This window comes from Mesoplodon densirostris, chromosome 1, assembly GCF_025265405.1.
Source record: "Mesoplodon densirostris isolate mMesDen1 chromosome 1, mMesDen1 primary haplotype, whole genome shotgun sequence".
NCBI classification, from domain to species: domain Eukaryota; kingdom Metazoa; phylum Chordata; class Mammalia; order Artiodactyla; family Ziphiidae; genus Mesoplodon; species Mesoplodon densirostris.
In genome coordinates, this window is record NC_082661.1 from 38,832,530 (window position 1) to 38,860,462 (window position 27,933).

At 39.0% G+C, this 27,933-nt stretch overlaps 1 protein-coding gene across 2 annotated transcripts; it reads right to left on the reverse strand.

Moving 5' to 3' along the window:
• Window positions 1-295: 295 nt before the first annotated feature.
• FAS (Fas cell surface death receptor) lies at window positions 296-27,933 on the reverse strand. Of its 2 annotated transcripts, none has more exons than XM_060115710.1 (9): window positions 27,631-27,933; window positions 14,536-14,698; window positions 8,278-8,415; window positions 7,119-7,227; window positions 5,324-5,382; window positions 5,093-5,164; window positions 3,822-3,883; window positions 2,736-2,760; window positions 296-1,998 (listed from the first exon to the last, which is right to left on the reverse strand). In XM_060115710.1, exons 1-9 carry the CDS (start codon window positions 27,658-27,660, stop codon window positions 1,667-1,669), a joined length of 990 nt encoding a protein of 329 aa, XP_059971693.1. In that variant the 5' UTR covers window positions 27,661-27,933; the 3' UTR covers window positions 296-1,666. The 2 variants fall into 2 exon arrangements, with proteins under 2 accessions (XP_059971693.1, XP_059971603.1); XM_060115620.1 differs by having other exon boundaries at window positions 5,093-5,179.

Here is a 27,933-nt window from a genome sequence, read left to right on the forward strand (position 1 = left end):
AAACCAACCCTTTGAAATATTTACTTTCTTAACCACACGTTCAGTGCCTGATATATAATCCTGTTACAGTAAATCCTCACATAACTAATTATGTGTTTAGGAGAAGGGTATTTTTGAGAGTAACAGCCTATGGAGGAAATTATTTAACTACTAAAGGGCTTTAAAAAGGAAAGACCTCCTAAGAGACCAAAGGAAGGATGAAAGATTTATAAACAGGTTACATTTAGCAATTGATAGAAAAAAGAAAACAAAAACAAAAAGCAAGGCCCCACCAAAAAAAAGAGATAACCAGAGATACCAAAAACATGATTTTAATTAAATAGTTTTGCCTATATTTTCTATTTCCAAACATAAGAGGAAAACATCTTCCATCAATGGAAGCTCTTTAGGTAGTCCTGAGTATCTGTTTCAGCTTATAACTGTCTTCAGCTTACAACTATATAAATATTAATAGTATTTATTAACATTCACATTTAGTATAAACTTTCAAAAGTGTTTAAATGTAAAAGTAAGGAAGCGGTAGTGGGGAAAGGGGCTTGTTTGTCTAAGAAGCTACAGGAAATAACAAGAGCGATTCCTGAAACCTGGTATGATTTCACTTTTGCTATGTATAAGCTGCCTTTGCATCAACAGAGAACACATGGGGAGTTACTAAACATTTTGTGGTGGATGGAGCAAAATAAGAATCTACCTTATCAGCTTTGGTGGTAGACATGGGTTCATGCTATGCCACAAAGCTACCTTCCGTAAGACCAGTTAGTCTCTCCAAACTAAGCTAGGTATTTCCAAGGGCAGTCCCAGCTTTGCATGAATCAGTTAAGTGTTGCTTAGGCAGTCCTTCCAAGTCGGGGGTGCACAGACCACCAAGACGTACATGAAGGAGGAAATGGAGAGGTGCCAATGATCTAGTAATTCTTTCCTGATCAAAATGTTTTGACACCTGAGAAAGAAGTGGATTATTTTGATCCAAAGTGACAAACAAATATAAAATAGCCAAGCATTATAACTGAGTCTGCATTTTCTATATGAATTCAAAATTGAAATATTTCACCATGAAATGCCAATCATCTGTGCAAATACCTTTGAGGTAGAACTTTATTAAATTCTACATTCAGATGTATGTGCAAGCTTTCCCTGAGTATGCTCCTCTCAAAGCTGTAAATAAAATTTACAAATATGGTAAATCTCTAGAATTATCAGTGGAGCTGGGGAGGTAATTTAGAGGCAGTTGATTGTGACATGACAATAAAAGATCACATCTACTGATTTATGGAATGAGGTCAGCCTGCGGATAGGCATTTGTATTTACATATGTTAATTACATTCATACTTACAGAATCATATGTTAGATACTTGAACATGATCTGAAATCTTTTGTCCTTTGCATACGTTCTTTTTTGAGCACTTAACATGCCCCTGTATTTACTCTTAACTGTGTCTGTCTTCCCAGCTAGATTTTAAACATCCTTGAAGGCAGAATCATGAGATGCTCAAAGCCTGTAAATATATTAGCTCTACAAATCTAATAAATGAAAATAGAAAACACACCCAGTAAAAAAAAAAAAAAAAAAAGCCAAGCAATATTTATAGCTTGCAGCTGCCCAGAGCTTATTTGAACATTAATCTTTCTTTAGTATATTCTCAGAACTGTTAGTTGTTTTTCACTTTAAGCCAAGCTTTCATTTTCATTTTGCAAGTTTGCATTTTCATGTTCACTAGTAATGTCCTTCTGGACTATATCTTGAATTTTCTCTGCAAGAGCATGAAGTTTGGCTTTTCTGAGACTTTTAATCAAAGTGCAATATGCATCTTTCTTCCCATGACTTTGATACCAATTACGGAGCAGTTGGACTTTCTGTTCAGCTGTATCTTGGGGATTGTCGTGCTTGATCTCATCTATTTTAGTTTCCTCCATACCATTCTTCCGAACAAATTCTTTAACTTCAGTTATTTTCATTTGTTCAGCAATACTAATGATATGTTTTCCCAAGTCAATGTCTGAAAAATAGAGAATAGTTTCTGAAAATTTGTTTTTCTAAACAAAATTCCCACTTCTGAAAACCATGTTTATTTCTCCTCTTACAGTACTTAAGAATATGGGTAAGTCCTAGAGATCTAAAGAGCCAGTCAGGGAAAAACAAAAACAGAAACAACCTTGAGTTCTAATCCCAACTCCTCCTGTGTCCCCAGGAATTTGCTCTATTACCTGGGCAAGATACATAACATCTCTGTGCCTTCTTTTCTCATCTGTAAAGTAAGAGGGCTGGAAAAGATCACCTCTAATGTCCCTATGGATTTGATGATCAATGACCCACACATCTAAAAGGCTGGCCAAGAGTTTATATGACCATCTTATCACTGACTCACAGGTCGAAAAACAGAACAGAATAGAATCATGAATGTTGTTACGGAACTAGGATACACCAATAATAACTGAGTCTACAATTCAGATTAGCCTCTGAGTCAATGTAAGCAGGAGTTCTATACTACACCTAACTGCTTGTGAAGGAAAATTAAGCCTTCAGAATACAGCATCTTATGTTACCTGAGTATTGGTTATACATTTAAACAAACTGCTTAATAAACCCTTTTTGGTGAGCAGGAAGAACTGGAACCTCAAGAAACGGCAAGACCCCACTATATGTTACTGAAATTCACAAAATTATTTAACTCTAAAATTAGCCTGTGACTCCTAAGGAAGCCATCTCGATGAAATAAAATGATAAAAGTTTTACCTGTGAAATTCACTGGCATCAATTCCTGGGAAGAAAAAAAATGGAGGGAAGGAGAAAGATAAAATATATTTAGAATATTCTAAATGTAATAGAATACTCTAAATGTAATAAAATACTCTAAATGTATAAATTTAGACTAAGTGACTAAGGAGGATTCTTTCACCATTCAAATTTTTATTCTGAAAGTTTCCAGCCTAACCAGAAACTAAGGAATATTGGCTTTTTTTTTTTTTTTTTTTTTTTTAACGGAGGAAGGGAACCTAAGTAATTTGTGGAATGTGCTGAGATTATTCTTTATATAGACTCATGAAAATAAACATAATAACCATAATCATTCTAAAATTTTCTTTACTGTAACTATTCTAATTTTTGACACGACAACATAGTTTAAGTTGAAATGATTTTGTACCATATTGATTTAAAGAACCCTAAGCCCCACTGGCCCCAAATGAGAAAATCGTTATTCATCAAGTGAACTGGTTACTCTCCCCAGTGTATCTTTTGCTATATGTGTGTGTGGTTTTTTTTTTTTTGGCTGCTCTGTGCGTGGCTTGTGGGATCTCAGTTCCCCGACCAGGGATTGAACCCAGGCCATGGCAGTGAAAGCCACTAGGCTACCAGGGAACCCCCTCTTTTGCTATTTGAAATGCTTTGATTCCATGTCGTAAAAAGATATGGTGACAGATAAGGTAACAAGTGTCTGGAAAGAGCTGAGTTGTACCTTTACAATAGCTTTAAGTGTTATCTCTGTGCCTGGACTTGGATACTGAATCCCTACTCTGGTAAAGGATGTCTTTCTGTATTTATCTTCAGGATAATACCAACATGGAACATGGAAGCTTGGCCACATCCTTTTCTCAACTCCCTTTGTGTAAGTGAGAATTTATTACTAAGAATTAATTCTTGTTATTTGTATAGAAGCTTCTTATCAACTGGGCACCATATCTTAATTCATTTTTGATGCCCCTCTAACCCATGCACACACAGGCATCATAAATGTTTGTTTTTAAAAAAGTAAAAGTAAAAAGCTGAATGACTACCTTCTCTATTTTTTTTAAGAAAGCTGATGCATGTTTCAACACTTACAGTATTTGAGGTTATAGATTTCTCGTGACCATTCTTCCTATTCCTGCGCCGTCTTTTCACCTCTGAAAGATCCAAGAAATTTCTATCAGACTCAGGTCTCAGCCTTGTGGGAAGCATGTGAGAATATACTCTCATATTAAGAGAAGTGTGAGAAGAAAGGAGAAACTTATTCATTGAAATTTAAAGCAACCGAGCACCATAAGAGGCAGATTCATCCTGATTTTGAAAATTCCATCCCACCGAGTCAAATGGTCTAGAGGTATGCCACACCTTAATGGAGCCATCCAGTTACCACACACTGGCCTAGACTGAAGCTGGCTTTTGACTTATTGTATGGCCATCACCACCCCCTCTCACTGGCTTGAAGCTGGGCACAGAAGCCATAGGCTATGGAAAGTCAACATCAGTTTGCCATGAAGTGGCATTTAATGCCCCAAAACTCAAGTACACACACTCACAAATAACTCAAATATATATGCTCAATAAGTGTATGCCTTGAAGTCAGCATGAGGTGGAAGAAAGAAATCTAGAAGTCTCCAAGCACAATTTAAGTGTTTAAACATTGAGTTTATATTTTTAGTTAAACAATCTCTAACGGCAAGGCAATCTCTTTATCTTCAGCTGACCTGGAGAAACAGTGATTTGTTCCAACAGAAAAAGAAAAATTGGATGTTTCAGAGTTATTGAAAGTTGGCACTACCATGTGTTGTATGAATGATCTAAAGGGATTTTTCTAGAGTAATTATAAGTATAGCCAATTTTGGTTTATGTGCTGACTTTACTAAGTAACCCTCGCATAAAAGGTATTGCCACAGTATGTTAAGGTGGAGAAATCATCAAAAAGCATGGAGTCTGGACAAGGGAAAGGAGGCACAGACAGGGGTGAATTTATCAAGTGTCCCCTGCAATGCCTTCGCTCCTTGAATTCTCTTTGTGCGTGGGATGATCTCAATGTAGAGTGAAGGACTACTTCCAATTCTTGGCCAACTCAGCTACTGCCTAAATACAGATACCCTTGTTCATGGGGAGGATGGGAACACCCAATCAGTGCCCCAGAATGGTTGCTCAAAAACAGTAGCTGAGAGATAACATCATCTGTTCTTACCAGCTCCCAGGGGTGCATTTAGAAGCAGGAATTTAACACCATACCAGAGCTGCCTACCTGGTAGGAGCTTTCTTTCTCCTGGTAGGTAGGAGACAGGAGGGAATTCTTGTGAACAACTACTTCCTAAGTTACTTCAATCTACAGTTTGAACAAAGTAAGAACTTACCCCTGTATATTAGTGCAGATATTGGAATGAGGATCAGGAGGGCCCATAAACTGTGTAAGTTAGATCTGGATCCTGTAGATTGGAACACTGGACATGGTAAATGAAAGTAAGCAATTTTTAAGACTAAAACAAAGTACTCTCAAAGAATCAAAAGTTTGGGATTGGCTTTTCTTCATATTTTACAGTGGGGCTGGAAGAAAGGAGAATATAATCATAAAAAGAAATAATTACCTTCTCTGCATTTGGTGTTGCTGGTTGGTGTGCATTTCTCAATGATTCCATGTTCACACCTAGAAAAAAATACAGAGGGAATTCAAAAAGCCTGGTGGACTGATTCCTTGATCATTTTCAATGACACACTATAAATCCAGGGCCATTTTATTCATTTTTGCATTTTTGGCAAACATATTCCCTCAAATATTTCTAAATTAGCATCTACACTGGTGCAAATTCATAACATAATTTGGTTGTTTAGATGAAAAATATCCTAAAGAATGACTATGGTTTAAAATGCCTTGAGGTAAAAGAAGGTATTAAAACATCAACATATAAGAAAAAGGATGAAATAGACACAAAAATAAAGTTTAATTTGGTCATAAACTGTGCTCTTAAAATCATAAATTGCCAAAAGCAATTTCCAAACAGTCCCATAGAACAATAAAATGGCCAAACAATAGCCACTGTCCAGGCTGCTGCTTAGGGAGTCTACCTAGGTGGTCCTTAAAGGTTACCCATTTTAGCATCAAGTGGTGATCACAACACTCAAGAGGTTCCTGTGGGATTTTCTTCAGACAGCCAAACACTGACAAATTGTCTGAATTATAACCTGGCTCTGCCTGTTACTTAACTAGGTGAGCTTGGGCAAGTCACTTAACCACCATGAGCCTGTTTTCTCATCAATAACAAGGAGATAATATTACTTGCCTCAAAGGGTTACTGTGAAAAGAAAATTAAATCAAGATTATGAAGTATTTAGAATTATTATTATTATCATTATTTTACTATATTAGTTCCCCTCCCAATCCCCACTTATACTGTCACGTACTCTCAGACACTTAGGCTAGAAAGGAGAGTCTAGGTTAACTGCACATAATTTAACATTTTCTAGTAAATAAGAGACATAAGGCATTGTGTCCCTGCTTTTCAAGTCTACTAAGTGAACTCCTAAAAATTTCCCAAGGTGAATTACAAGTTTAATGAAAGGCACATGAATATAATCCTAAATATTTATATTTATACAAAACAACATCTTACAAAGCGAAAGCTGTTTTTACAACACATATTAGCCAGTCTGATCTTCACAGAAATTAGTTTGATAAGACAAAATGAATATTATCTGCATCTTATGAATGAGGAAACCGAAGCTCAGAGAGGTTAAGTGATTTGCTCAAAATCATCCAATTAATCAGAAGACAAGTGAAATCTATAATCAGGTGTTCTATCTTTGGGTCAAAACCAAGCTCTTTTAGCATGAAAGACAGGTCACTCATGATCTGACCCTGGCTCCTTCTCAGTCTTTCCTACACTCCAGCCAGGTCGTCTGTTCTCCAGAGCTTCCTTTTATCTCTTTGCAGCGGCTGTTCCCCTGCCTGAAATGTCCTTTCCATCCATGTACACCTGGTAAGGCTCTTTCTTTCCTTCAAGACTCAAGCCATGTGTCATATCTTTTCCCATCTCCCCAGGCAGAGTTGAAAGCTTTTCCTATATAATTCAACACCCTGAGTACAAGTCTCTTCTTGCCACGTGGTGTGAACACAATAACCACTGCTTTTCTTGACACTCTCTGCCTCTAGCCTTAGACCCTCAAAGCCTGGCCCGTGTCTGCTCAAATCGTTGGCTTGAGCAGCCAGCACAGTATCAAGCATGTAGGAGGTGTTCAATAAACGTTTTTGAACGTTTATTTTGAACGTTTATAGGATGTTTGGGTGAAGAAATGGTTATCTAGTTGCTTGGAGGCTTCCCTTTAGGAAATCATTCTCTCTCAAGATATACCTAGTGTTTTAACCAGAGAAAGACTAAAACTTACGTGGTACAAGGGTTACAGTGTTCGCACAGAGATATGTTACAAAAGAAGTTTGGTTTACATCTGCACTTGGTATTCTGGGTCCGGGTACAGTTTTTTTCCACTTCTAGGCCTAGAAAACCAATTTGCAGACTATTAATTAGAGCAGCTAGTTATAAATGGACGATGAAAAGGTTGGGCAGGAGCTGCATGGATTATTGAGATCCAGCGCTTGTTAGCAGTCACACCATCACACCTTTTGTAACACAACTAGCATTTAAATGCCAAATGGGCAACCCCAGGTTGAAATCATTTAGCAGAGTTTTAAGTAGACAGACAATCCAGCAACCTAGACAACCCCACCTGTACTTAAATGGCTCCCTTTTTCTCATCTAGAGCCTGGCTCCTCAAAGTATGGCTTATAGACCAGCAACATCAGCATCACCCGGAGGCTTGTTAGAAATGCAGAATGTCAGGCCCTGCCCCAGACCTACTCAATCAGACCAATGCCAAAAACCTTGCTTAGAGATTCTTATTTTATTGCTCTGAAACGGGACCTAGATGTTGGCATTTTTCAGAGCTTCCTGTTTGATTCTAATGTACAGCCAGGGTTGAGAAACACTGCTTTAGAGCCTAAATAGGGATGAGAAAAGCTTTACATCCAGAGAGTTCTTGATGTCTAACAAAACTGGGAATACTTCCGTTTTATTTTAATCTGAACCCTCAAGATAGATTGGGATATCCATGAAAATTCAGGTCCCCAGTTGGAATTATCAGGACAAACCAGATCCCCAAAGAAGGGGAAGCAACCCACCCACCTCTTGGGTTCCTCTGTCCTTGTATCTGCAGGCGTCTGAGCTCTTTCTGGCTAAGAACAAAAGCCATTATACAAGCATAAATCAAAGCAGGAAAAAAAAAAAGTCCCCGCAATTTTGATTGGAGCTGATGGACCCTGCTCACCATGTTTACATTTAGTCATTCTCCTACATCTAGGAGAATTGCCTAGACTTGACTCATAAATGTCACTCAGTACCTGGTCCTGCTTCACCCCAGCCAGGCCCATCCTGTCCCTCCTGTATGCTGACATAGGGCCAGAATAAGTCCCAATTTCAGACTGTATTATACATGGTGCTACATGCAGTACCATGATTGGTCCCTTTCGATTGTTTTTTAAGACACTTACCATGTTCTCCATCACAAACTCTACATCTTCTGCATTTATAAGAATGATGGTTCTTGTCTGTGTACTCCTCCCCCTCTGCACAGAGCACACATTCTGGTTCACCTCCATCAATTTTGCAATCATCTTTTTTCCGTTTGCCTGCCCAAGAAAAAAACGGAGCAAGTGTTTAAACGCAAGGTAGTTATGCAACAGCAAGGGAGGTCTGCAGGGATGATAATAAAACAGGAGTGGAGGGGCTAAGCTAATGAAATATAAATATAGTAGGGGAGAAAGTTGTTGTAAAAATTGTGGCAAGAGGACAGAATTTCTCCCATGACAAAAGCTAAAAGAGTCACTAAGGAATATGCCTACAGAAATAGGATGATTGAAAACAGGAGCATATAAAACAGAGGTTAGAATGACCAAAACAGCACTAGAAGAGACGCCTTTACCAACTTTGGCGGGAGGAGAAAAGAAGGTTGCTAAGTATAAATTCATGGTAGAGATGACTGCCACTGGCCACTGAGGTTACCTAATTAATTCTTCTTTCTCTGACTTATTTTACTTTCCAAAGTCCACAAATCCTGACAAGGACAGTATTGTTTAAGGAAGAGAACATTTGAAGTTCTGAAGACTTTGGTCAAATATTTAATAGCAACAATATCTTTAACAAAGTGCTTAATCTGGGACTTCCCTGGTGGTCCAGTGGGTGAGAATCCACCTTCCAATGCAGGGGATGCAGGTTCGATCCCTGGTCAGGGAACTAAGATCTCACATGCAGTAGGGCAACTAAGCTTGCACGACACAACTACTGAGCCTGAGCACTACAACTAGAGAGTCTGCATGCCGCAACTACAGAGCCCTTGTGCTGCAACTACTGAGCCCATGTGCCACAACTAGAGAGAAGTCAGTGCACTGCAACAAAAGATCCCACATGCCTCAACTAGGACCCGACACAGCCAAATAAAACAAAAGAAAACAAACAAAAATAAGTGCTTAATCTCTCTAAGCCTAATTTCTTCGTGCATATGATGTAGATAATCATACTTCTCTTGCATGGCTAACATTACTCCACAGGACCTGCCTAGTAAGTGCTCACAGTTCCCTTTTCACTCCCCTTTCTTTCTATTCCTTTGCCGTTAAGGGACAGAATACGTTATGATGTGCAGGCATGAACGTATTTACAACGAAATTTATTACCAGGTTTGCTATCTTAATACGCAAAAGTTTAAATCATATTCGCATTTACTTTTATTTACTTTAAAAATAAAATGAGTCATTGGATTTCTATTAGTAAGCATTATACAACAATGCTTTCTGGAAAATTCATTTATTTAATAAGTGTTTATTAAATACCTATTGTGTGCCAGGCACTTTCTAGGAGCTGGAGATACTGCAGGAAATGAGACAAAGCCTGGTCTCAAAAGGCTTCACATTGTCAAGGTAGAAGCAGGCAATGCACAAATAAATACAAGATGGCAAGTGGTGATAAGTGCTGTGGGGAAAGCTAGTTTAGGGCAAGGAAATAGAGAATGAAGATGAAAGAGATAGAAAATATAAAGGGAAATCTAAGAGAAAAGCCTGACTAGTGACTGTAATTATTATGTTATAACTAATTAAAAAGAATAGGCAAAATCTAATCTGCCCCCCTCGCATGTACAGCAAAAATAATTTATGCTCTTTCCCCAGGTACATGACTTTCTTAATAACCTCATAGCATTCTTTTTTTTGCCTTTTAAAAGAAAATTTATTGTAACATTTCAGACAATTACTTTACATGACTGTTCAGAAAATATTCTCATTTTAGATCCCATGACAACAACAAAAAAAGATTAGTAGAACAACAACAAAAAAGATTAGTATACAGAGAAGGTGAAAGAAGGAACATTGGAGATCTATATTAAATTTGAAAAGAAAATTCCTCAGTAACAGTAGCTCCTTGCCATTCATAAGAAATATGTTATAAAACCAACACAAATACTCAGTTTCACCTATTCCAGTACAGCATGTAGTTTCCATCCAGAAGAATGCAAGTAAAATGTACGTGCACCCATCAGATCCATAACAATTCTTATAATGGTAATAATAAATGATAATATTAATACTTATTAAGCCAAGGACTCTGCTAAGCACTATTAACACATTTCCATTTAATGTTCACAATAATCATAAAAGGTCAGAACTATTATTATGTCCATTTTACAGTTAAAGAACCAGACTCAAAGAAGTCAAGTAACTTGCCAAAGGAGCTTGTTAATAGCTAGGAGGACCAACCATCCCTGTTTGCCCAGGATGTGGGACTTTCAGTGCTAAAATTGGGGACATCTCAGGCAAACCAAAATATGTTGGTCATCCTCTAAATGTCAGATGGAGGATTTGAAAGCAGGGTCTGATGCCAGAACTTGAGCTATTAAACATTATTCGATATCTGCTTGGTAAAGATTTCAGCTACCATGTTACAAAGTAAGACAAAACTTTTGAAGTGTTACCACAGCTGGTAAAGTGTAGGAGTTTACATTCCAAGACTGGAAGCTCCCTGAGGTCAGGGGCTCTGTCCTGTTTCTCTGCCTTCATCTCACAGTCCCCGTGGCTTGTCTGCTGCACTGGAGAATGTGTGCCCTGGGACATGGTTCTTCACTTGCTTTGCCTTTTCCTTTTTAACACTGTCCCATAACTCTCTCTCTGAAGTCAAAGCTTCCCCATTTGCCTTCCTGGGATCACTCTATGGAGGAATTATTTACTTGGTATGCCCACTCTGGATGCTAAAAACTTAACTGCAAATGATTAGTACACAGTTTAACACATTACAATGTCTTTACGTTTTCCCTAATTTAGGACTTTGAAAAGAATTAGTCAATGTGGCAGAGATCCCTGATTGTCACCCAATATCCATTTTCCCTTCTCCCATAGGAATAGGATATTTACCAGGGGACATGGCTGCCCTGAGTCAAGACTACATCTCCCAGCCTCCTTTGCATGGTCATGTGACTAAGTCCCAGCCAATGGGATGTTAGCAGAAGTGTCCAGTAATACCTTCCAGGATGTTTCCCAGAGCTGGTGTGCAGTTTAAGTCTAAAGTTTCATCTGCCGTATGTGCATGAACAGCAAAAATAATGTATGCTGTCTCTCCTAGGAACATGACTTTCTTAATGATTTCATAGCATTCTTTTTGATAAAACAAAATACTACATAAACAAATTATGAAATTTAAACATATACAATATTTTAGTAAACAAAGGCAATGATAGGTCAATAGAAAAAAAATACATTGTGGAAACTCAGAACCAAATTTAAATACAGTGCATAAGGGTTCTATACCATTGCAGCAGTATGTTTAAGAAAACCAAGCCAAAGTACAACTTTAATTGCTTGTCAGTGGAATTATACTGCTTTCTAAATGAACTGGCCTCTTTAATGAATTACCTTGCAGAATGTGCCTGGCACAATGCCTACAGCATGACAAGGATACAATATCACAAGTTCTTTCTTTCCTCCAATGTATACAACCTAGATTTATCAAAATATTTAAAAAGTAGTTGTTTTCTTGAAAATAATATTTTAAAATATATTTGTTCCTGAGTATAATAGTACATATGCTCATTGTAGAAAATTTGGAAAATTTAGGCAAGTGTAAAAAGCACCTATACATCAACCACTCTGAGATACTGTTTTCATTTTGGTGCATTCCTATGCACATAAATACACACATATATACATGTGAGTATATGTGTGTGTGTACATATATATGTGTGTATGTGTGTGCATATATATATATATATATATATATATATATATATATATATATATAATGTATGCAGTGTACCATAGAATCCTTCTTATTGGATATGGTGATGTGATGAGGACTTTTTGATTAAAAATGTCAGTTCACATAAGGGATCATTGAAAAAAATACTGTCAACATTTCAATTTATAAAATATAACTATATAATTATTTGCCACTCTTGTGATGTAGAAACAAGTTATTAGAATTCCACAGTCTTTCTCACTTAAGTCACATCCAAAATGCATCGCCTATGATTTCCTTTTTCTTTTTTGGGGGGCAAAATCTGACTTCATCTTTATTTTATTTATCTATTTATTTTTGGCTGCGTTGGGTCTTAGTTGCAGCACATGGGATCTTCGTTGCAGTGCACAGGCTCTGTAGTTTGCAGCACATGGGCTCTCTAGTTGAGGTGCGTGGGCTCAGTAGTTGTGGCATGCGGGCTTAGTTGCCCCATGGCATGTGGGATCTTAATTCCCTGACCAGGGATCGAACCCGAGTCCCCTGCATTGGAAGGCAGATTCTTAACCACTGGACTACCAGGGAAGTCCCTGATTTCCTTTCTCCCTTTCTTTCTTTCTTTTCTCCTCCTTCTTTCTTTTCTTTCTTCCTTTCTCTTTGATGGAAAGCAAACTTAAAGACACCAATAATCTGTATGAAAGGCTTTAACATTTTTGTGATTTTTCCATGTATTTTGCCTCCACCTAATTCATTAACATTTTTTTTAGTAACCTGACTTTACTGAAATTCTCCAAAGCATTCAAAATAATTTTCATAGAAATAAAATCTGTTTTTTCTGTGTATTCATATATTGGTTTATGTAATATTTAATTAAATTACATATTAATATCACAACACCAACGAGCATAAACAAATTTGGAAGCAATCTGAATATTGATAAGCTTAAAATTAAAAAAAAAAAGGAATAGAAGTGGAAAGAGTGTTTAGTATATATTAGACACCATCCAGGATCTTTTAGAGATGGAGCAGAGAGAATTAGTTAATCCAGCCAGCAGATCAGTTAGAAATCTCTTAAGGGAATTTATATACATTGAGGCTTATATCAGAAATATATCAGAAAACATGACTTTGATTGATACATAATATTCCAGTCTTTGAATACTCCAAAATTTACCAAAACTTACATCATTGGGTATCATAGTGAAATGTCATGCATAAAATATTTTCGTTTATTTTTGACTATTTTCTTAAGACATTTTTCTATAAACCTATTACTGTATCAGTGTATTTTCAAATTTTTGATCCACATATCCAAATTTCCTTCTTAAAAGGTTTTTAAACAATCTACATTCCAAGAATGACATATGAGAGTTATCTCACAGCAAACTCACCACTTCTAAAACGAAAATAAAACAAAGCAAAACAAACAAACAAAAAGCAAACAAAGTCCTTAGCAATTTGATATTCAAAGCTTATTATCTTCATTTTAATTTCCATTTTAGGTTTTAAAAATATGAGTAAAGGTCTCAATTCACAGGAAAAATAGATGGTGTTTAGCAAGTTACAAAAAAGCCAGAAAGTCATTCTTCATTCTCATTTGGAGAAGAGTAAATGTGAATACGCTTAAATATAAATGGGTTAGATTATGAGAGATTTTCCATTAGGGTTATTAAAACCTGGAGAGAAGGCCAAGAAGGACTGTTAGAATCTTTTTATAAACAGGGCCCGTGCCTGTTTAGCAACTAAAGTGCTGGAGGCCTGGAAAGCCAAACATGAAACTTACCACCATCCTTTATGGTTCTATTAATCTATCGCATATGCCCATGTGTTGTTTTCCTTTATCTTCCTGTTTTCCTTCACAATGCAACTGGGAGATCCAGATCTGTATAAAACAGTAGTCAGCTCTACTCCATGTTGAAAAAAAAATTCTGCCCAACTGCATTTTGCTTGGTTTCCAATTTGCTACTCTTTGAAGGATTTCCAATCTGAAATTGGTTTTCATTTCAAAAATACTGATGTTAAAAAATGGTTGGTTTTTGTCGGTTGCTTTCCTAGCTTATCTAGTTATTCGTTTGTAAAATGCAAATTTTGCAGGCTGCAGTGCTAGGACAAACAGCTTTCTCAGAGACTTTCTGATCGAAGGGAAGTGTTGTGACATCTCTTAAGGATAGAAGTCCCTTGCTTTCAGAGCTCCACAATTATTATGATATATTCTAACCAGTCTGATGTGCTAAGTTTTAATATCCAAAAATTAGTCTGCTTTTGCTATTGAAAAATGGAGCTAAATAAATAAATCCTCTCATTTCTGAGGTACATGTCATTTATAAATTATATTTACTTATTCTCACATCAAACCAGTGTGATAAAGATGACATAAGCTGGTCTTCAGAAAATCATGTCATATTTTTTTTCCTTCCCAGTCAGGCCATAATGCAGGAGAACTAAACGCTGTAAAAACACTCTCTTCATTATTATGATATGCTACTGCTCACCCTGATTTTCATTCTGATCGTTAGATTTTTTTTTGTATAACATACCAGGAGGACACGGCTGACAACAAAATTCGTGCTCACGATGCAGGCCTTCATCGCAGCTCTCCCTTTTAGTAATATTCTTACTCAATTTCAGCATCTCCGAGTTGCTATCAGCCACATGGGCATTATCACCTTTAGACAATGGTCCAGCAATGGAGGTAAATATCTGTAAAAGGAAAACATGAAGAGAATTTTACTGACTTCTGAACTAAGCAACTTGGTAAGTAGGTGTAAGCCGCCCCAAATGGCTGTATTTTATTTGCCATGCACAGGCAACATCAACGTGGGTTCCATCCTTCCACTGACTCATCTCCATAAAAGGAGCAGATCAATTGCATGACAGTCCAGACCTTGGGTTCTCCAAACTACCCGAGAAACAGCATCACGGATGGTAGGAGCCACAGCTCTGGGCTCCAAAGTCACGGCTCCCACTTATCAGCCCTGTGATTGAGGGAAAAGTCACTTAAATTCTCCAAGTCTCTGTTTTGTTATCTATAAGGTGGAAATAATCTCTTCTTCATAGGTTTGCTGTGATGATTAAATAAAATAATGCACTTCAAGTTCTTAGCACAATTCCTCGCACATAATAAATAGGTGCCTGGTAAGCAGTATTATTATTATTATAAAGTTCCAGTGAGGGACAACATAGCAGAGTAGGAAAAAACATGAAATTTCAAAACGACTGTGGTTTGAATCCCAGCTCTGCTGCCGACACTGACTTTGGGTAAGTTAAAGGGCCTCACTGAGCCTCAGTTTCCTGATCTGTAAGTGACAACAGTACTTTCTGTCTTGAAGGGTTATTGTGAGGATAAAAAGTGATAATTTCTCCCAAACCTGGTACTTAGCTTACAGCATGTTCTGTTTCTTCCTTTTTTATATATAGCAATAGAATCTACAGTTTTGATGAACTCCTTCCTGGTTATCTAACCATACAATAAATCCAACAGGATTTTCTTCACTTTTGTTCAGGAAAAATGAACTTCTCTTAATAGAGAACCAATCTTTAATTTATTATTTGTTCTTTTTTTTCTGGAGACAAAACCCATAGGTCCAAGTGACATTGTGTCAAATTTATCTTAGTTAGGCTTGAGTTCCTTAGAAAAATGAGCCTCTAAACTGTATGGAAACATTTGGGGGTAATGTCTGTTTGATTCCTTTCTCAGGTTTTCTAAACATTTATTGTCTCTCTAAACACAAATACAAATAATTTTTCATCTTATGTGGAATATGTAAATTCATTGCTAAGCATCAAAAAATTTTAAACTACTTGAGGATTTTTTCCTCAAGGTCATTTTTCATAGTTTTCATGGCATACTTTTTTTCTTCTACTTTATGGCATCTTCTGGGTCAAGGGAACTAAATATTCTTCGCATATAAATCACTGCCACAGGAGTCCCCACATCTTCCCATATAGCCCTTCCCCCTTTGTCACCAAAGCCTGCATCCCTTCTAAGTCACAAAATACCATGGGACCTCCAAGGAAGGAGGGATGAAGGAGATGCGGTTGCCATCTTTTCCTCCTGGGATGGATGTATTGATGTATTTAAAAATACATTTCTAACATCCAGACTCCAGGAGGGAATATCACACCAAAATATCAAGAAAATACCTGACTTATCCAGGGTCATTCATGAGCAAAAGGTAGAGAGCTAAGACTTGTCTGAATCTCCTCACTCTTTTTTTTTTTTTTTTTGCGGTACGCGGGCCTCTCACTGCTGTGGCCTCTCCCGTTGTGGAGCACAGGCTCCGGACGCGCAGGCCCAGCGGCCATGGCTCACGGACCCAGCCACTCCGCGGCATGTGGGATCCTCCCGGACCAGGGCACGAACCCGTGTCCCCTGCATCGGCAGGTGGACTCCCAACCACTGCGCCACCAGGGAAGCCCTCCTCACTCTTATTACAGTGGTTTTTCCCCTACACCCAACTCACCATAAAATACAGCTTACTTTCTCTGTATGAACAATTCTATGTAAAGAATAATTGGAAATGGTAAACAGATCAGAGGAATTATGCCTAAATATACTGGCTTCACTATCAAACCACTGCCTTTTCAACCCAACAGACATTTCACTAGCACTTTCTATGTGCCAGGTTCTGTGAACACAGAGACAAGTAACATCGATTATAATCGAAAATGAATGTTAAGTTTCCAAAAGCAGATTTGCACATGGGCATATTATTTGTAATGTATTAATCACTGGGGGATTTTTTAACGTTGTATTTGCATGACTCTTACTTTTTAAAACACATTTGAATCTATGATCTTCTTCTAAAGCAGCTTTGAACAAAAAGTATTTTTTAGTATCAATTTCTCTTTTCAAGATGACAGTTCCCCACTTCTTACCTTTTCTACAGAAGGTCATCCTGTCATCCTGTTAATATTAGTCCCTCTTCTAGATCAGAGCATCAATAGCTAATGAATAGTAACTGAATTGGGCACTTTAGGAAATAATAATGTGATTGAAATCACACCAAAGGGTTAACTGCTAAGATGGGAAGGGCTTTCAAATGAAAGTCATTCACCTTTTAGGATCCTTATTCTATAACAAACTTTTTTCTATTTGACAGTCAGAAATTAAATATACTAACCATGTAACATTCCAGACATTGCCAGCACATGAAAATTCTCAAACAAATGTAAAAATCTCTGTAGCTAGAAGAAATCAGTAAGTCCTTTTTGCAAGAGATAATGGAAAACTGAATCTAAGCAACCAAACTGAGTAGAAGCAATTCCTTTCTGTTATCAGCCACCTCTGTTGCTGGGAAGAGGGAGTTAACAGTGAGATATTACTTGCTCTCCTTCTCTTTCAATTCTGGTTTCTCACCAGAAACTGAAGAAAATGACACAGATTTAAACTCAAAGAGATCTGAGTCAAAATTGGGTAGTCAAAATTGACAAGTCAAAGGTGCTCAAAGTTGATACCCAATAGTGTGTGGGTGTGTGTGTGGGTGTCCCCTACAGCTATAGGTCCCATCCTTTCCTTGGTAAGCTAATGCCATCCAGCAGTCATGTGACAATATTACAAGCAGGTCCACAATTCCTGGTTTAAATGATCAAGCACTCAGAGAGTGCTTAACATTTATGTAATGTAACATTTATGAATTGTTACCTTAGTGTTATTTCTAAAAAAAACTGTGCATATACTAAACGTTCTGGAGATGTCTAAAAGAAATGTACTTTCTAATTTTGTTGAAGTTTTGAAGTTTTTGACTGGAAATCAAAACCCACTGTCCAAAATACATTCAGAATTTGAGAAATGTGAATCTTCGAGTGGAACAGTGAAAGACGTAAACATCACTGGCCATGGAGCAGATACCAGCACCAAACTCATCTCATATTTGATCACACCTGCTTCACAGAGCTGAATTTCTGGAAACATTTCCTACTTAGTTCAGCATCAAAGAATTATGTCAAGGATAAAAAAAGAAAGATGGGTCTAAAGAGCATGTTCTAACTCTTACAAGATATTATGTAAGCAGTGTTCCACACAGCTTGTATTTTTTTAAGTTTTTGCATTAGCTCAAGTTTGTAGTATGCAAAGATTTAACCTAAACTTTCCAGGCAGAAACTGGTGTGTTTTTGACTGTAACAAGGCAGGAAACCCACAAAGAACTAAATGATCAGAATGCTCAAAAATTTTTTTTCAAAAAAGTTGAAAAGGCCAGAAAATGAGTTAAATCAAAGATGTGAAAAGTGGATAAACTAAGGCAAATGATAACCAAATGGGAAAAAAAGGAATAAAATTAATTTAAAATTTCCATCATGACAAAGATTAAAAAGTCAGAGACCTCAATTTTATATTCCGCTGGGAATAATATTAGCTAACACATTAATCAATTACTTAAATGAGTAAATACTTTGTTGAGTACCTACTATGTGCCAGACAGACATCCAAGAACAGAGCAGTAAACAGATAAAGACTTAGCTCTCATAGAGTTTATATGTAAATAAAGTGTACTGTATTAGTCAGGGTTCTTGAGAGAAACAGGACCAATAGTGTGTGTGTGTGTGTGTGTGTGCGCACATGCGTGTGTGTGTGTGTGTGTGTGTGTGTGGAGAGAGATTGATTTATTTTAAGGAATTGGCTCACACAACTGTAAATGCTTGGCAAGTCCAAATTCTGCTGATGGGGTAGACCAGTATGCTGAGGAGTCAGGGAGGAGTTGCAGCTCAAGTCCAAAGGCGGTCTGGCAGAATTCCTTCTTCCTTAGGGAATCTCAGTCTTCATTCTATTAAGGCATTCAACTGAATGAATGAGGCCCACTCACTTACAGAGGGTATCTAACTTACTCAAAGTTTACCAATTTAAATGTACAAATCATCCAAAACAAACAAGCAAGATCATCGCAGAAACATCCAGAATGATGTTTGAGCAAATATCTGGGTGCCATGGTCCAGTCATGTCGACACATAATATTAAGCATCATGTGGGGGGAAATGATAAAGAAACAAAGAAATAAGCAATATGTCAAGGAGGAATAAGTCCTATTTAAAGGAATAAAGTAAGCTTGGGGGCATGGAGAGTTTGAAGGGTGAGCTAGTGATGTTTTAGGAAGAGTGGTCTGGGAAGGCCACGGAATAAGAAGACATTTGGGCAGTGACTTGTTGCAAGTGGATGACTAGCTGGGAAGGGCTTTCCAGGCAGGTCACACCCAAAGGAACTTGGCTTAGCCCAAGTGGGGACATACCTGAGGACCTCAGCAAAAGCATTATTAGCAGCTAGCTATTAAGAGAGATAAAGGTAAATGTCTCCTGAATCACACTGGTAATTAACATGTTGACCACTGAAGCCACAGTGGGATCATACAGCCAATCTCATAGAATTCTGGAACGTCAAAGCAGAAAGGGACCATATGAGCACCTGCTCAGCTTCAATATAGATTTTTAAAATCGATCTCCTTGCGTCTTTCATTATCTACAGGATTTTAATATTTTCTGCAAATCAGAAAATTTGCTTCTCTCTCTCCTTCTGAATCGTTCGTGAAAATGTTGTCAGGAAACCAAACCCTAGACATTTGCCTAGCTTTTTACAAAGTTCATTCACATACATCACCTCGTGGTCATCACAATAAATCTACACATGAGGAATTATTACGGTCTTATTTTATAGCGGAGGAAGCTGAGCACAGAGTATATGAAATGACTCGTCCAATAACCCACAGTTAAGACTGGCTAAGGGGGCTTCCCTGGTGGCGCAGTGGTTGAGAGTCCGCCTGCCGATGCAGGGGACACGGGTTCGTGCCCCGGTTCGGGAAGATCCCACATGCCGCGGAGCGGCTGGGTGGGCCTGAGAGCCATGGCCGCTGAGCCTGTGCGTCCGGAGCCTGTGCTCCGCAACGGGAGAGGCCACAACAGTGAGAGGCCCACATACCGCAAAAAAAAAAAAAAAAAAAAAGACTGGCTAAGGGAGGACTTGACACCTCTGGCCCTGTGTGTTAATTATACAATGAACCTCAAAGCAAATGCACGCTGAAGATGGAGGGAGTCTGGCAGGAACTTCCTGGAAACCAGGAGTCAGTCCCCTGACCTCTAGTCTGGGAAAACTGTAGCAGGACTGTCCAGGTTGGGGTTCTGGCTGGCAGGGAAGGTGAAACTTCCCAGCCCTGGTGTGCAGCTTGAAAAGAAGGGGAGTTTAGGTTCTCCTTCCTCCAACCTGGGTGCCATCATATCCACTGTGAGTCCCTTGCAGGGGTGGGGATCTGCAATGCACAAATAGGAATCAGAAGTCTTCCTATCCTCCGATCTTTGCATTTGCTCCATTTGAAACTCTCAGAAACAGGGTGACGTGAGAGTTTGTCCCTTGTATCAGATGATGAGAAACTGAGAGAACAGTTGGGTTTTTATTAATTATCTGCATCAGTGATGAATCACTTTTCATAGCCAACCTGGTTACTACATAGAAGAAACAAAGCAGGAATGGAGCAGGAATGGCCAGACCCAGAAACTGATGACAACCCTTGAGGTATATCACTTCACTTTGACAAGCCCTCCACACTTTCCCAGGAACCATAAACACCCAAGATTTAATATGGCAATTACAAATAGAGTAACATTGCAGTGAATGAATTAAACAAACTACTGGAAGAAACTGAGAATCCCATTGGCCAGACCCAGAAACAGATGACAACCCTTGAGGTATATCACTTCACTTTGACAAGCCCTCCACACTTTCCCAGGAACCATAAACACCCAAGATTTAATATGGCAATTACAAATAGAGTAACATTGCAGTGACTGAATTAAACAAACTACTGGAAGAAACTGAGAATCCCATTAGCATTACTTCAAAGAAGCAGTGCGGCAATTGGCCCTAAGATATGAGCTAGGGTTTGAAACGGAAGTTTAAAAAAATCACCTTTTTTTTTTTTTTCTGTTCTTAGTGAAGTTCAAAGCAAACAGGAAAAGAATTTTTAAAAGCAGAGGCAAAAAAAAAAAAAGGTGTCTGGTGGTGAAAAATGGCAGCCCTTAAAATGGCAATAAGTAGACATCTCTGGAACAGTCAGTGAGATTTTTCAATACTGAACACACACTTCAGACTGATTATAAATACTCAAGCTGACTACAAGCTCTCCAGTAATCATGGTGAAGAGTTTTAGAGATGACCCAACCCAAGCCCTTCATCTTATAGGAGAAGCTATGCCCCAAACTGGTGGTGGGGTGACTGGTCCATGTCACACAGCTAGCTCAAGAGATTCAGACTCCTATGGGCTGAATTGTATCTCCCTCACATCCATATTCTTATGGTGAAGTTCTAACTCCAAGTACCCCAGAATGTCACCATGTTTGGAGATAGGGTCTTTAAAGAGGAAATTGTTAAAATTAGGTCCTTGGGTGCACCTTAATCCAATATGACTGGTGTCCCTATAAGAAGAAACTTGGACACAGGCACAGACAAGGGGAAGATGACATGAAGACACAGGGAGAAGGCCATTGACAAGCCAAGGAGAGAGGTGAGGAAGAGATCATTACCTCAGGGTCTAGGCTCCTTCTAGCCTCCAGAACTGAGAGAAAATAAATTTCTGTTGTTTAAGCCACCCAGTCTGGTGCTGTGTTACGGCAGCCACAGGAAATGAATACAGGCCCAAACCACCATCTCTTAATTCCCTCAGATTCTGGATTTGAGGGAGGTCAGTGGTGCAGACACACTTGGGAATTCCTCATAGCTGAGCACTATGATTTCCCATCTTGAACTATCACTGAACTAAATAGACAAGAGATTGCAAATAGTCTTAGAACCGGAATCATCAGGGGCCCATAGGAACCTGAACTTCTTCCCAGTCTTACAGGCCCCACTAGGGGGTTGAAATCTCACTGTCCCCTACTGTCCAGGACACAACTGGAACAACAGGCTAGTTCTGGTCATTCGCTTTTTAGACTTTTAATTACTTATCAATACTTTAGGAAAAAGGAATTCTAAAAAGACCATTAATAGTTCACCGTTTCCAATTGTATAATGCATCTCTAATATATTTGTGTAAAGGGTAAGGAAATAGTAATGACATTTTGTAGTAGGTGCATTATTGAAAAACTGAAATAAAAACAAATAAAAGAAAATTTTCTATATTAAAGAGATAAGTGAAGATTCCATTCGTTCTTACTTTTTTCAAAATGTGTAAATAAAATTACACAAGGTAATCTTATTCCAGTAATGTTTTCATCCTTTCTTAAGGCTAGTTTCTTGGGAAGACCAGGAGAGAGATAGTTGAGGCAGTGGGAGTACGTGACTGGTTAGACCCCTGACTGAATCAAGCCATAAATAAAACAAAATGAGGAAACCCAGAGAATTCCATCTGGGATTAGATTTCGAGTTTAGTGCTAGAGTTACAAAAATCGTTTTCAAAACCCTGAAAGACATTAGAATCATGTAGTGATGGATTAAAAATTTAAAAATGCTTAGGTCCCAACACAGACCTAAAGAATCTGGATCTCTGAGAATGGGGTCTATTTATGATTATGTTCCACCTTGTTACTTAATATTTAATAACCCTGGTGGTTATTTTGATGCTCCTCCCAGCTGAAGACCAACTGGAGGAAGCACAATTTGAGGTTAGCAGGCAACTACATTTACATGTGAGAAGATATGAGTGTTATAGAGTAACAGCATCTGTGCTCTGCACTTGCAAATCAGAATTTGACTTTTCATGGAGAAATAATGACCCTTCTAAAAATAAGCCCGAAAAGAAAAGAAGTCATCTTTGGTGGAGGAAATGGGTGATGGGAGGGCTACAAAGTCCTAAACTAGAACCCTAGAGTTCTTAAATGCCAAGAGGGGTCACAGGGCTATCACAGGAGTAAAGCATCCAGGTGGAACAGACAACAAAGTGTAGGAGGGGCTGGTCAAATGGAGAGGTGCACATGGACCAAAGGGGCAGCCATTTGATCCAGGGGAGTGGGGGTCAGGTGGCATGTGGGTCCAGATCTTCCATTTTTCAAGAGAAACCAAAATCTTCCAACATTTAAGTGGTGGCAGCTAATATTAAAAATACATATCTGCATACATACATACTGTACGTGTCAATACTGTGCAGGGTAGACAAAACATAGTCTGGGGCAGTGTAAGCCCAATTTTTGAAATCAGGCCTAAATCCATACAGACATCCATGTGAAAAAACAGTCCATTAGGAACAAGGATCCTTTTGTGAGGATGGCTAAAAACCATACCTCAATCCTCAGCAAGGGGCAAGAGCCTTACACCATATGTTCTGAGTTCATTTTCTCTCTCTGTCTCCCCTCTCTTTTTTCTAAGATCTCTGACCTCAGAAATCAAAAGTGTTGATGTTTCTCACATCTTACATTTTTATGGCCTCCCAGAACACAGAGGTGACTAAATCCATAATGCTGCATCACTGGACTGTAGGACAGCCTGACGTTAATGACTCCGAAGCAAAGTTTATTCTAATTTTCCAAGTTTATCCCAGTTCACAGCTTAACAAAACCTACCTACGGTAGGCTTGTTTGCCTTGCTGGGCTGAGTACATCTGCCGATTGAATTTGTAGTCAGATTTGCTAACTTACAAGATTGGCCTTACTCAAAATGTACAATTTCATACGAAAGTCACTATCATCCTGCACTTAGTGGATCTTGAGCCAGTCTATCATCCCCCACTTAGTGGATCTTGGGCCAGGTGTCCAATAGAGCAATGGCTGCTGTTTCTAACTGCCCAAAGATGGAGATGGCTTGGTTGCACAAAAGCTCATTCCAGATCAGAAAGGGAGCTGTGATCAAAGAGGAGAACTAGCCATTTCCTTCTGAGGAAGGTGAAGTTAACAATCTTACAATCATCAACTTTCTAATTTGGGCCTTACAACTCATAGTCTCACTTCAAAGAAAATATTATGAAAGTAGGCAAGTACTTTTGAATTATTTGTTCCTGTTTAAGACTGAATGGAAGATACTTAATTGGTGTTAGGAGTCCAACTACATAAAAAGCTAAAGATACGTTATTTTATTTCATTTTGTTTATTTATTTATTCATTTTATTTCTTTCATTTCAAAGCAAGGGTCTTCCAGAAAATGAAAGGACTTATTAGGTAGTTAAATGCTGTTTTCCCACTTTTGTGAATAGATACACACACATAGCAAAAAGAATACAATACTATCCATTAAGGTACTTAAATGGTCCTACAAATAATTTTTTGGTAATAAGCTATATATGTTATTATCTTTACATTATTACTTATTATTTTTCATCATAAGTCAATAAGTCTTTAGTACCTATTACAAAGCATGTGCTCATTTAAGGGACTTTTGGAACCTAAGATAATTCACCAAAAGGCACTTAACTCACTAGGGGTTTTCAAGTGGGGGATTTCCTTATTCAGGTTTTTGATCATCTCTTAGAAAATGATTACTCTGACCTTGGCAGTTGTGGTATAGTGCTAGTAGCCTTCAGGGAGATTCCTTTGAAATACTGACATTTCCACTATTAAGAACTATTTAGAAGTAAATTACTTGTTTAGTGTCCCAAAGAAACTTACTTAGAGGCAACATCCAAATCCTGAGTCCTCTTTGTCTTTCACCTTTTTCCTTCTATAAACTCAATGCAAGAATAAAAATTGCTTTTTCTAAATTAAACTCTAATTTTGCCACTAAGGGTGGTAATTGTATTATGGAGACAGACAATAGAAGATTTTTCATTCACCCAATTGTAGCTAGTTGTGAAGAACCCAAAGATTTCCATATATCAATTTCATTTTTCCTTTCCAATCTGGCCATCTTTTATAAATTTCTGGTTTTCCATCCTGGTTGTTAATGTTTTAAATTACATTTCATAATTTATTTTATTCATAAGAATTTTCAAGTTTTTTTATGATTTAAGGAAAATCTGTTAAAAACAACAATAAACAGAAACACATTGCAACCTATTTCATGTTTCTTAGGCTGGTTAAAGAAAAATTATTAAATTATAAACTAAACAACTGTCCTTTATTTTGTCCCTGAAACTCTTCTGTATGATTACTTATAAATACACCGACTTCTTTTTCAGCTGCCCTCTCCTTGTCCTCAACCATAATTTTGAGAAGTGCTCTAAGAAATAAAGGAGGGGAAAATGGCTATTCTAGTAACTGCCTAACCATAGACCTAAACAGTACAGGACAAAACCTATCAGGACTATGTGCTATTAAAAGAAGCAGCAGCAGTCCTCACAGTTATTTCTCACACAGATTTCTAAAGTAAGTTTGCCTCTTTTTCTGTATCCTTTAGACACTTGTGAATTGTTTGCGGCTTTCAAACTTACTTATCGTAGGTCCCATGGAAATGACACCCAGAAACTAGGGGACAGAAAACTAACTCCAAGAGGGAAGAAAGAAGGGAAGAGAAGCAAAGAGGTAAAGGATGGGATATTTGCTGACCATAGATTGCGCTAGGGACAAGAGGACTAGAGGAAGAAAGAGGAAAAGAGAAAATATGGCCGCTCCCTCCCATCCACTTCCAGTCCACTGACATGATTAAACCAAATTTGCTTCTGTGTTCCATGTAATTAGCACTCGCGCCCCCATTTAATTTATTTGCACACTGGTAAATAAAGCCCTACTAAGTGCGAAGTCATAAAAGCAAGCATTTTCTGGAGACACACAAGGTGACATAATGGTGTGGAAACTTCTTTAAGAATAGAGGTGTATTGTGCCAGTGATAGGTGCAGGGCAGCATTCTGTGTAACTAAATTTAAGAGTCATATTAGAAAAGAAAAATAGAGGATATACTACAAAATGCAAACAATGATTATCTAGGTGATAGGGTTATGTCAGATTTTTTCTTTTTACACATCTGTATTGATAAATTTTATTTGATAAATGTTAATTTCTTAGGCCATATATCATTTATAACAGTAATAAGCAAATTATGTTTAATATATATTATAGATATTATAACATGTATATATAAATAAATGTGTGTGTATATATATATGCACATATGTGTGTGTATGAATGTGTGTGCATTCTTTCAGAAAAGCAGTTTCCTTGGTGCATTAAACATGCACCTCTGGTAAAGATGCTATAGTATAAAAGTTAAGCATAACTCTGGGCTTTGATAACTTTGCTACACTTATTAGTATTGTTGTTCCAAGAGCTAAGAGATTGTCAAAGCAACTAACACTGCAATAAGGCAGTGGTTAATGATAAGGAAGAGAAGAGTGTGATCTGAGGTTGTATAAATGGTTTCTCAATTTTGAATCCTAAATTTTCTCGAAGAAAATTTCTAAAGGAGCCCAAATATTGTACATTATTTCTGAAAGGATCAGGGAGAATTTTTTTTTTTTCCAATCATAAGATTGTTCCAGACATCCATGCTTTTTTTCCTTTCAACTCTTGGTGTCATCTGGACATCAGGTGCAATCAACGAACCGCCCGGGCTTTGGAACTGGATCTAAGTTAAATCCCAGCCCTGCCGCTTACTGTTTGGACTCGGTCTGATTACTTAAGCTTTCTGAACCCCATTGCGCCATGGTCTGATTACTTAAGCTTTCTGAACCCCATTTCGCCATCTGTAAAATGGAGATGAGGACATCTTCCTTACTGCGCAGCTGCTAATGAACTGAGATCCCATTCGCAGACATTCTGATCACAGTGCCTGGCACTTTGATGGGGTCCAACAAAATAAGAAACCGTTGGCTTTCAGAGAATTCGGAACTCACATGAACCTCTGGAGGCCAAGTGTCTTCGAGCAGCCATCACCAAGCTGGCATTGCTGAGGTAGGGACTCTCCAAACGAGGTGGCCGCTGCTTAGGCTTCTAGGCCAAGTACAGGCTCCTCAGCGCGTGCGCGGTGGCAGCGGGTACCACCGCCTGAGCAGTGAGGCCCAGGTTCCCTACCGCCCCGGAGTTCAGCAAGCAACGAAAGATAACAAGAAAGAAAATGGAGAGAAGAAAATTAAAAAAAAAAAAAAAAGACCAAACCTGAGATAATGACTCACGGTCTTAAGGAGAGGGATGACCGGAAGGGAAACAAAACAGTTTCTTTTTCTGTGAAGTGATAAGAAGGTAAACAAGTCTCTTAAGGCGCATTCAGCCCCAAGATAACTTTTTCAAGAAAGAAACGGTTCAGTCCAAAGCCTCAGGTTTAACCACCGCCTCGGGGCTGATTTATTCCCTAAAGTTGGGAACTGCCGGGAAACTTGTATTACCAGTTCAGGGAGTGCAGGTTCTCACCGCCCCGCGGCGCGCACATCCACCAGCACAGAAGCGGTGCTTCGGCGTGACTTGTAAGGACTTGTCCAGAAGATCCCCTCGTGTCTCCGGCCCCTCCAGCGACCCTCAAACCCCGCAGGCCCCGGCCCGCCCCCCGCGCCCACCCCTCTCTGGGCCGCGGACAGCTTCCCCGGGGAGCACCCGGAGCTGTTCCGCCTGCCCCGCGGGCTTACCGCTCTATATCCAGCCCCAAGAAAAACGAGTTCCCTGGTTTCCTGAGATCCCGCCCTCGGGGAAAGTCCTGGCAGCCCTGGTGAGCCAGCCTCTCTGTCAGAGGCCTGACAAGCCGCCGCCCACGCGCGCATCCCCCTGCCTCCCCCGGAGGAGCTAGTCCGGCGCCCGCCCGCACCGCGCCCGCCCAGTGGCCGAGCTGGGAGAGGCCCCCGCCCGGGCAGGAGAAGACTCACCAGTGGCCAGAGAACCCAGATCTTGGACATGGCTGTGGAGCAATCGCCAAAGTGAAGAAGCCTCTTCAACTGGCACCCGAGCGGGTCACACACCCCGTGGGAAGTGACAGCCCCGCCGGGCTCCTCCCCGCGCTCCAGCCAGCCTGGGAGAGTGTTCCCACCGGGACCCGCCCCGGGGCGCTCACGCACAGTTACTCCGGTAGCGCTTTTCTCCTTCTCCAGTAGCGTCTCCAAGCACCTGCGTGTCTCTTCTGAGAGACCCGAAAAGACTTAAAGAAAGGTCCCCGGGCCTGGGGGCGGGGT